Source organism: Callithrix jacchus, chromosome 13, assembly GCF_049354715.1.
Source record: "Callithrix jacchus isolate 240 chromosome 13, calJac240_pri, whole genome shotgun sequence".
Lineage (NCBI taxonomy): Eukaryota > Metazoa > Chordata > Mammalia > Primates > Cebidae > Callithrix > Callithrix jacchus.
Window position 1 is genome coordinate 49,696,399 of NC_133514.1, and position 11,318 is coordinate 49,707,716.

At 37.5% G+C, this 11,318-nt stretch overlaps 1 protein-coding gene across 11 annotated transcripts in view; it reads left to right on the plus strand.

Moving 5' to 3' along the window:
• PTPN2 (protein tyrosine phosphatase non-receptor type 2) overlaps nt 1–9,748 on the plus strand; it is a 115,138-nt gene extending 105,390 nt beyond the window's left edge. For 6 of the 11 annotated variants that reach the window (XM_078347707.1, XM_078347709.1, XM_054243945.2 and 3 more), the window contains one exon: nt 794–2,513. In XM_078347707.1, the coding sequence (XP_078203833.1) occupies nt 794–1,001 (208 nt within the window). In that variant the 3' untranslated portion in view covers nt 1,002–2,513. Of the gene's footprint in view, nt 1–793; nt 2,514–9,382 lie in introns of those variants that run through there. The other 5 variants (XM_078347708.1, XM_078347710.1, XM_054243947.2 and 2 more) reach the window with 1 other exon arrangement.
• The last annotated feature ends 1,570 nt before the right edge of the window (nt 9,749–11,318 follow it).

The following is an 11,318-nucleotide window of genomic DNA, read 5'->3' on the forward strand; positions in this document are numbered from 1 at the left end:
GCTACATGTCCAGGAGTATGCTCTAGAAAAATTACCATGTCAGTAATGTTTAATTTGAGGGCAAGGAAGCTGGTTAAACTTTTGCTGTAATGCAGAAAAGTAAAAAGAGGGGATGGAAGAAATAGTGACCTATATGTTGCCATTGGCTGTTTTTTGTGGGGTTTTTGTTGGTTGGTTGGTTTGTTGGTTGGTTGGTCGAGAGGCAAGATCTTGCTATATCTGACAAGCTGGACTTGATCCTCCTGAGTAGCTGAGTGGCATTATTATTTTTATATAGAACCAAGACCAAGTATCTTGGGAGTTGGAAAGCTTCCATTGAAACATAATTTCTGAGACCAGGTGCTGTGGCTCATGCATGCCTGTAATCCCAGCACTTTGTGAGGCTGAGGCAGGCGAATCACATGAGATCAGGAGTTTGAGACCAGTCTAGTCAACATGGTAAAACCTTGTTTTTACTAAAAATACAAAAAAATAGCCAGGCATGATGGTGCCTATCTGTAATCTCAGCTATTTGGGAGCCTGAGGCAGGAGAATCACCTGAACCCAGAAGGCAGAGGAGATTGCAGTGAGCCAAGATTGCACCACTGCACTCCAGCCTGGGCAACAGAGCAAGACGCCATCTCAATAAAAGAAAAAAGAATATTGAGACTTTAACCCTCATTATTCCAGTGTTCAAGTAGGGTAAAACCTAAGTGGATGCGTATGGTTTTATTTGCACCTAGATCCTCTGTGTTAGAGTACTTAAGTCCTGCTCTGTGTGCACTTCCTTTTACTTGTTTTTATTTATTCATAGTGCTCTACGGAAGCGTATTCGAGAGGACAGAAAGGCCACCACAGCTCAGAAGGTGCAGCAGATGAAACAGAGGCTAAATGAGAATGAACGAAAAAGAAAAAGGTGGTTATATTGGCAACCTATTCTCACTAAGATGGGGTTTGTGTCAGTCATTTTGGTTGGCGCTTTTGTTGGCTGGACACTGTTTTTTCAGCAAAATACCCTATAAATAAACAATTTTGCCCAGCAAGCTTCTGCACTAGTAGCTGACAGTGCTACATTAATCATAGGGGTTTGTTTGCAAACGCCTCATATCCCAAAAATGGTGCAGTAGAATAGACATCAGCCAGATAAGTGATATTTACAGTCACAAGCCCAACATCTCAGGACTCTTCACTGCAGGTTCCTCGAAACCCAAACTGTAAATGGCTGTCTAAAATAAAGACATTCATGCTTGTTAAAAACTGGTAAATTTTGCAACTGTATTCATACATGTCAAATACAGTATTTCACCTGACCAACATTGAGAAATCCTTTATCACAGGATTTGTTTTTGGAGGCTATCTGGATTTTAACCTGCACTTGATATAAGCAATAAATATGGTTTTATCTACATTATTAATGGAAAGAAAATGACATTTAATGTGTGTAATGTATAATGTACTGTTGACATGGGCATCAACACTTTATATTCTTAACCATTTCAGGGTAAATCTATTTTATAAGTATCTATTTAATCTTACTTTTGTAGTTAACTGTACTTTTTAGAAGCTCAATTTGAAAAATCTGTTACATAAAAAAATAAATTGTATGTTGATTCAATTGTACTGGATACATTTTCCATTTTTCTAAAGAGAAGTTTGATATGGGCAGTTAGAAATCGGAATGAGCAATTTCTTCTATATATTGCATTTCTTTTATGTTTTACAGTTTTCCCCATTTTAAAAAGAAAAGCAAAGAAACAAAAGCTTTTCCTAAAAATATCTTTGAAGGAAAATTCTCCTTACTGGGATAGTCAGGTAACAGTTGGTCAAGACATTGTAAAGAAATTGGTTTCTGTAAATCCCATTATTAATATGTTCATTTTTCATGAAAATTTCAATGTAATTACCCGAATTTATAGTTGGGGTAAATCATGATTTAGGAAGTAAAAGTAAGAAGAAGCATTTTATGATTCATGATTTCAGTTTACTAGATTGAAGTTTTGAAGTAAACATTTTTCAGGTTCTTTCTACTTCAATAAATAGTATAATAATATGCAAACCTTACATTGTCATTTCGGCTTCCTAATGAGTATTTTTTAAAGCATACTGTTTAATGAATTTAACTGCTCATTTGAGTTCTAGTTTTCTTCAGATTTCAACATTCCATTCAGTGTTTTTGTCTTAAACTTGAAATTGTTGTTATAAATTTAATTGCTAGGAGGCATGGATAGCATATGATACTATGGAGAGCTTACATTATTTCATTGGTTTTCAAACTATGCTAATTAGATGTCCAGGAGGGTCATCAAAAGGTTACTTTCAACCACAAAATCTCTGCCTGTCTCTTTTTATATGCTATGTAAGATTTCTGCATAAGGCTTAAGTATTTTAAAGGGGGCAGTTATCATTTGAAAACCACTGGTATAACTAGATACTTTGGATTGATTTGCATAGTCTCCTTGAATGTGTTAAATTATGCTGAAAGCATGAAAGCAGGATGTAGGCAGTACTACATATTAAATAAGGTTTCTATAACATGTGCCTGTGTCCTGATTCAGTATTACTGTGTCCTGTAACTTTGAAATGGAGAGGAGGTAAGAGGGACATTTTCTTATGTCTGTCTGCATTAAACCTGTGTTGAGGCATCCAAGACCCTTACATTTTAGGTTGTTACTGGTTTAAAATCTCTTTCCAGTTTGCATTGGTTTGTCTTTGCTAAATACAGTATGTTACTCTGCAAGTCAAATACAGCTAGGCCTTATGACATTTCCAGTTGACGCTAGCCTTGCTTTCGATACACAGGTTAAGCTTGAGGAAGCCAGTACCAGAGAGGACATGCTTCACCCCTCTGCTAGCTGAATGTGCTTCATTGGCTTACGCTTTGCTTTCTGTCCTTCTGGGTGGTGTCTGTTGCACATATTTTTAAAACCACATTCAGTGTAGTGAACAGTTGTAAGGTTAGTCATCTTTCCTTCTCCGAGCAGATCCTTGAGAAGGGTGTTGACCGTGGATGCTTTAAATAGTGTTCAGTTTTTACCAGTGATAATATATTTCGCTAGATGCCGTGAAAACACATGACATCGTGTTGTTCCCGTGGTCATCATCCCGACCTTTTATTAAATGAGGTGTGCTGGTCAAGAGACAGACAGACATGGCTGACTTCTCTGGTAATGGCCAGAGAAAGAAAGCAATTCTAGATGGGTTCTACATCTTAAAAAAGAAAAAAGAAAAAAAAAAACTTGTTGTATCCTTAGGTCCTCATAATATTAAATATTTTCTGATTTTAACAGATTTTAAGGGTCAGATACGTAGTTTGACTTGAATGAGATAGTGTTGCTTTTTGAATAGGTTAAGAAGGAAACATTTTTAAAAAACAGGCTTTTTTATTTTCAGGAAAGTTTATAATTCATACCTAGTTCATTTCCACTCACATCTATTTCTGCTAATAGATTGACAGCAACCTTTGGTTTAATGCCATGTTCTCTGGCTACACCAACAATTTCATATTCCTTTCCAGTGTTAGCCAAGTATTTGTTTTATCCATGTTTGCACATATATAGAATGTAAAAATATAATTCTGCATGTTTAATTTGTCCATATAAAAATGAAAAAAATACCCATTTTCTGCTTTCTTAAAGGGTTAAAAAAAGTAACATGTAATAAGTACATGGAGGACTTTAGAGCAATATAAAAACCATTTTTTATGTTAGAGGAGACTTTATACATTTGTCAGATTTTGTGCCTTTTGGCCCTTAATCTTCTTAGTCCATTTCATCATTGTTTTAATATTTCTACCAAGGAATGAACAAGAAAAGAGAAAGGAAAGAAAATTTTAAACATTTTTTTAAAATGTATTAATGATTTTCTTTTAATAATATGTTTCAGCGGAAGGGGTTCTGATTCTTAATATGCACTTGTGCCTGTCCTCTTTATCTCAAACTCAGATTGGTGGTATGAATCGAAAAATGTATATTGGTTTAAAAGGCAGTTTAGGATATGGAACAGTCTTCCAGTTGTCGTATCAACTACTTTGCTTTCAGCTTTCAGTTCGAAGTACCATTTATTGATGGTTTACTGTATGCCAGGCACTGTATTTTTTCTTTACATAATACCCTACTTAATCCTCAGCACAATTTTATGAAGTAGGTGTTAATCAGCCTGAAACTGGCATTTCTCCATTGGTTTATGGTGCTGTCATTGAAAAGTCTTGTTTGTAACATATCCTAGAATTAGATAATTCTCAAAGACTGCAAATGCAGGCTGGGTGCAGTGGTCCACGCCTGTAATCCCGGCACTTTGGGAGGCCGAGGCAGGCGGATCACCTGAGGTTGGAAATTCGAGACCAGCCTGAACATGGAGAAACCCCGCCTCTACTCAGAATACACAATTAGCCAGGCGTGGTGGCACATGCCTGTAATCCCAGCTACTCGGGAGGCTGAGCCAGGAGAATCACTTGAACCCGGGAGGTAGAGGTGGCGGTGAGCCAAAATCATTGCACTCCAGCCTGGGCAGCAAGAGTGAAACTGTCTCCAAAAAAAAAAAGACTGCAACTGCAACTCATTTCCCTCTGAGAAAAATATCACTGACTAGATTACATTTCCAGTTCCAGACCAGAACCTGGTGGTGTTAAAAATGTTTTAGTTGACTATTGTGTACCATAATGAGTACCTACATTTCCAAATTGCCTGCCTGGTTGTTGTACAGATTGAAAAATCTAGTCTGCCTTTATTTTTACTTTTAGATACAGATGTTTAAAGACATTTTTGGTTGGGCACAGTGGCTCACACCTGTATTCCCAGAACTTGGGAAGGCCAAGGTGGGAGGATTGTTTGGGCTCAGATGATTGAGATCACCCTGGGTCTCTACTTAAAAAAAATTAGCTGTGTGTGTTGGCACATGCCTATAGTCCCAGCTACTTGGGAGGCTGAGGCAGGAGGATCACATAAACACAGAAGTTTGAGGCTGCAGTGAGCTATGATGGAGTTATTGCACTCTAGCCTGGGCTATAGAGGAGACTTGTCTCTATAGATATTTGTTTCTCTCTCTATATATATATGTGTGCATATATATATGTAGGTAGAGAAATAAAAGATATAGATATAAAAGATATATTAAAGATATATATATGAAGAATTTTTTTTAATATAGTCTATTATGAGCCAAATGTCATTAGGCATGTGACCCTTTTCTTTCCATGTTCAGCAAGAGTTCCAGTTCCGTAAACATTCATTTATGTGTTTTTTTCTAGTGGGTGCACACATGAGTTCTCAGTGATGTGTAGCCAGGGCATAGATTCCTCTCAGACTGTTGCACCCTGCAGTGGGGGAGGTGTCTGAAGCCTGGCTGTACTTGACACACAGTGCATAGCAGAAATGCCTGTTCTGCATTCCCATTTATACATCAACAACTAATAAAGTCTCTACTTTTAAGAAGCCCTTATTTGGCTTTGGCATATTTAGATGGTAGGGACCTAGAATCTTATAAAGAAAATTTTGGAAAACAGAAACATGGTATTTGTCCATGATTTTTTACTCTGAAGTTGACCTGGTCATCTTTCTCAGCTTGTTTGGTTTCTATTCCATTTTCCCTTATATCTATCTTCAAAGCAGTGTCTATGGGACAGCGTCACCAAGAGCCCCTAAAAGCACAGACACACTAGAAATTACAGCTGTCTTTGTTCTAGTGAATATGTATAAGGGTAACATGCCTTGGTGGGAAGCAGCTTAGGTTATGTGGACTCCTCAATCCCTCCTCTACCAAGATCTCACCAGTTCCAACACTGTACACTCAGTTGCTGTGTTCTGTGTGCCTGATCCTAATATGGTCATTATGTTGTTCATCCAGATTTGAAAATTTAAGCTTTTTCACCCCTCTTTGGTTAGTAGTATTCAAGTAAGAACTTCTAGGAAAATAGTATGAGTTTGGTTATCTTTTTTCCTCTGCGGGAGGTATTTTCTGAATATTTAGCACATTCAGATCGCTCCAAGAACAGCATTGAGCAATACTGCACACATGCTTTCTCCCAGCACTCTTCTGAGAAATGGCTGTCTCCCCTGGCACCTGGGTTCTGGAAAGACTCATTCTCCTTCAGGGAGGGGAGCATTTTTCCTCACTGCCCTTGCTGAGCCTTTTCTTCTGCTGTGTATGGTTTAGCCCAGCACAGAGCCATCACCAACTCTAAGAAGTGATGGATGGATGTGTTTACTTGGTTGTTGAGACCTTGTCTTTAATGGGTAACAATCTGACAAGGAAAACATTTCAAAGACTGACCAGTCCTGGCTTGATAACTCATTCCTGTAATCCCAGTACTTTGGGAGCCTGAGACTGGAGAATCATATGAGCCCAGGAGTTCGAGACCAGCCTGGGCAACACGGTGAAATCCCATATGTATGTAACAAGAAAAAGAAAAGAAAAAAAAAAAAGCCCTGACCATCTCTGGGCAATCCATCAGGATAATTAAAAAGTTCAAACATTTGTTTCTGTTTTTGAGACAGTTTTGCTCTTATTACCCAGGCTGGAGTGCAGTGGGCATGATCTGCCTTCACGGCAACTTGCCCCTGCTGGGCTCAAGTGATTCTCCCACCTCAGCCTCCCAAGTAGTTGGGACTACAGGTGCATGCCACCAAGCCCAGCTAATTTTTATATTTTTAGTAGAGACGGGGTTTCACCATGTTGGCCAGGATGGTGTTGATCACTTGACCTTGTGATCTGCCCTCCTCGGCTTCCCAAAGTGCTGGGATTACAGGCGTGAGCCACCGCTCCCAGCCCAAACTTTTGAACTCTATTTTACTTTTTAAATTTAGAATGGAAGGTGGGAATTGTGCAATTTGGTGAGGATGTTACAGAGACTACTTCAGGACTTCCTGGTTTTATGTTATACAGTATGTTTTGAGGAGCTCCAAGAATTGCACAGGAATTTTTTTATTTGTACAGACCATTTTTTAAAGACACATCAAATTATTCTTTATTGGGCTCTAATTTGGCATATTTTTCAGACACAGGTTGCTGTTGATATGTCAAATTTCTACTATTAAAAACTTTAGTTATTTTGAGTTTGGCAAATTCAGGAGAGGGAACCTAGGTAGGTCATCTGTAGGGCATCTTTGCTCATCTTAGAGAAGTTTCTGATTAGCCTCAATTCAGTTCAATAGGGTATTAGTGTGGATATTTGGTGGCAAGACCTATTCTTGGTGCAGTTTGGCTTTCCATGGCCTCAGGCGTAGAGTTGACTTGTGAGTCCCTCTGTCCACACCACATGGTCCTTAACGCCTTTCCAGCGTAAAGCGGTGTGTGAGGACTGCCATCTCCACAGAAAGCACCACGTTTGTTTCATTTGACTTGTTTGAACCCATTTCTTTTGCCTTTGCACTTTTAAATAAAAATAGAAAAAATTGATTCAAATTTAGAATTTTCTAAAATGAAGCCTATTTGTCTTTTCAGTCTTGCAAATAAAGTCTTTAAAACAACCCTCCCAATGATTTAACCTTAATGTCTTACCCCCTCCCTGAATAATATTTACAAAGAAATAATACATGAATTTTTAAAAACACTGCCAGTTGTTATAAATGATAGTTCATTCTTGGTAAGTATATCTAACAAAATACTGGGGAAGGACATGGGGTCTAGTGAACACCTACTATTCTGCCAACCAGTTTAAATATATAATCTAAATTTAACTCACATAACACCTCTTCTAGGTAGACAGCATTCTCCCTATTTTCAGATAAGAAAACTGAGTCAAAGAATAAGTAACTTGCCCAAGTTTGCCCAGTGAGTATATCAGAGAGCTGAGATTCACTCTCCAATCTGTAGGCTTCCAGTAATTCTAAACCTCATACTTTTTCTATTACATTACACCGACTCTGTTTTTAATGGAATATTTAAACGAGATATTTAAGTGGGAAAGTAATAAGACAACCACTCTTACCTGTTAAAATTCAGGATAATTCTCTTTTTTTTTTAATGGAGCACATTTTTAAAGCTTGCACCAGAGTAAACTACCACTGCAACAGAGAAACTACAGCATCAGAGTATTCTCTAAACCAGATCATTATTTCATTCTCTTTGATTATTTTGTTTTAAAAAAACTTCTGAATGCATAGAAAACAAATATAATATATATGTTGATTCTGAGTGTGTATATATACACGTATATTCTGTGGATATATACACAGAATTGATATGTATATATACACAGAATCTATATATATATATATTGTGTGTATATATACACACACAAACACAATATATACACACGCAATCAATAAAAAGTACCTTTTCTTCAGCCACTTTTGTTCAGGGTTCTGAAGATTTGTGTAATAAGCATCCATAGTAGTTTTTGACTCACAGATACCTAATGAGAATGTTTTCTTTATTACTTGACAGTTTTCCATCAGTGCTGGATAATCAGATAAAAGGGCTGTTCAGAACACCAAGGAGCTTGGTACAGTTATGCCAAGTACCCTGTCTTTAGCACGAGTAGCCTAATTCTCAGTATTTGGGAGTTTTTGACTAGATGTGTGGATATGGTTTATGTTTCCCAGTTATTTATATATATGTGAAGATACAATATGACAAGTATTTAGATTTGGAGGTTTTGTGGTACTGAGGGGAGCTGGGGTAAGACTGGAAATATCATTGACCTCCCAAAAAGTTCAGTTACTTGCAGAGTTTGTGAAGTGACATAAAAAACTCAGCTGCCCTTACAATAGTCATTCCATCTGTCTGTTGTTTATTTAAACTCTCATTTATTTTTACTTTTTGGCATTAAAATACAATAAATCTGTCAATTATTTTATGTCTTTATATTCATAGTAGCTTAAATGTTGGATCAGTTCATTTCAATAGATATGATTGTTAATATTATCCTTCAGGGCAAAAAGGATCTGCTGACAACCTGTGATTTAAAAATACAGGCCAACTTTATGTTCAAACATTATGTTGATAATGTTTTTAGCTGTATTATACAGTGGAGGTTCAAATTGGATTAGACTTTTGCATTGAATTCCAAAGTATTGGTAAGTCTAGCACATATTATAAAGTCTTGCTAAATTCTTGTGGGTACATTTTTTTTTTAAACCTGTCTGTCTGTCAGTATCACATAGAGGTCACTTCTTGAGTAAAACAAGATGGCCTTAAAAATTCACAGTAATTCCTGAAGAAGAATATGAGTCACGGTGCTTCCACATGAGGCCACCTCACACCACCACCGTTTGGAAATCCAGCACTTCAGCCATTTTACCAAGATGACAGTGAAGCACTTAGTGTGGTTGAATGTGTCATGTGGGAATGATTTTTGGTTACTTTTTCAGTGCATTGTTAGTCCTTTTATGTTGTGTGTATCTGTGTTCGTCTGTGTGTTTGGTAAATATGAATTGAATAGATGACTTCTTATTTTGTGTTTTAGGCCAAGATTGACAGACACCTAATATTCATGACTTGAGAATATTCTGCAGCTATAAATTTTGAACCATTGATGTGCAAAGCAAGACCTGAAGCCCACTCCGGAAACTAAAGTGAGGCTGGCTAACCCTCTAGATTGCCTCACAGTTGTTTGTTTACAAAGTAAACTTTACATCCAGGGGATGAAGAGCACCCACCAGCAGAAGACTTTGCAGAACATTTAATTGGATGTGTTGTTGTTTTTAATGCGTGTATGAAATGTAGAAAGATGTACAAGAAATAAATTAGGGGAGATTGCTTTGTATTGTACTGCCATTCCTACTGTATTTTTATACTTTTTGGCAGCATTAAATATTTTTGTTAAATAGTCTTATGTTGGTTTGTGTGCATTATCTTAGGACAGCTCTGCTTTGAATAACGAGTATTTTGCTGTGGGTTTACTCTCAAATTTTTGTAACGAGCAAATTACATATTTAAATTGAAATTGATTCAAAACATTGGCCGCTCACTTTTTAAAGATTTTTTTAGCTGAGCATGGTGGTTCACACCTGTAATCCCAGCACTTTGGGAGCCTGAGGCAGACAGATCACCTGAGGTCAGGAGTTGAAAACCAGCCTGGCCAACATGGCGAAACTCCATCTCTACTAAAAATACACAAAAAAATAGCCAGGCCTAATGGCAGGTGCCTGTAATCCCAGCTATTTGGGAGGCTGAGGCAGGAGAATCACTTGAACCCAGGAGGCGGAGGGTTGCAGTGAGCCAAGATCGCCACCACTGCATTGCAGCCTGAGTGACGAGTGAAATTCTGTCTCAAAAAAATTATATATTAAAAAATACATATTTTTAGTTGCCCTTCAATAGGCTTTCTATTCTTAATACTACAGGTTACATGAAAGCAATAATAGAGTTATATTCCTTTGTTACTTGGGAAAATATTAATATGGATAATTGTATTGCCTTAAGGTCAGTATTAATTTCAAACAAGTACAGCAGTTCAATGCAGTTTTTAAAATCATAATGCCATTCCTGTGTTGGATGTTGTGCTTTCCCCAAACAATTCCCATTATAAGAAAAATTCCTTCCTGATCAAGGTCCTCAGCTTGTTTGCCATCTCATGTCCCAGCCAAGTGATGTGTTTGGGCTGTGTGTCTGATCGGTTATTAGATTCTTAGTGATATTTTTGTTGTCCAGGATACTCAGCCCTCTGCTTGAGCACCTTAAGAGTGTAACAACATAATTTTTTGTTTTGCCAACTTTGAAATTTGTATGTCATTCACAAATACATCTATTTCATCTCTTTAAATTTAAATGACTTAGATTCCTTTTTGCCTTAAAAGCCAGGTTTTCTGGGTCTATTTTAGGAGTATATAAACTATTTCTGCTATATATTTCCTGAAGAATGCATGAAAAGTTTATTACACTACAAAGTAGTACAAAAAGATCATCTTTCCATTGTGTCCACAAAGCTGCTGGAATCATCTACACTCGGCTGCCTCTATCTGCTTTCTTCCTGCATACTCTACCCCCACTCCCAAAATGACCCAGAAACATCATTTTAGCTTAATAAAAGCTACTGTAGCTTAATAAAGCTACTGCTGTTCAGTTCTTCCCTTACATGACTTCTTGGCAGCAACATTAAGAACTCCGTCTTTGAAATTTTCTCCTTAGACTCTATAAGCTTTTCTCTGGGTTTTCTTCATCTCAGTTCTTCTGCCTGACTCTGGAATATTGGGGTTTCCAAGGACCCCATCTTTGGGCCTTTTATTTTTATTTTAATAAACTTAACATTGGATGATCTGATTTTTTTTTTTTTTTAGTTGGAGTTTTGCTTTTGTTGCCCAGGCTGGAGTGCAATGCCACAATCTCAGCTCACTGCAACCTCTGCCTCCCAGATTCAAGCAATTCTCCTGCCTCAGCCTCCTGAGTAGCTAGGACTGCAG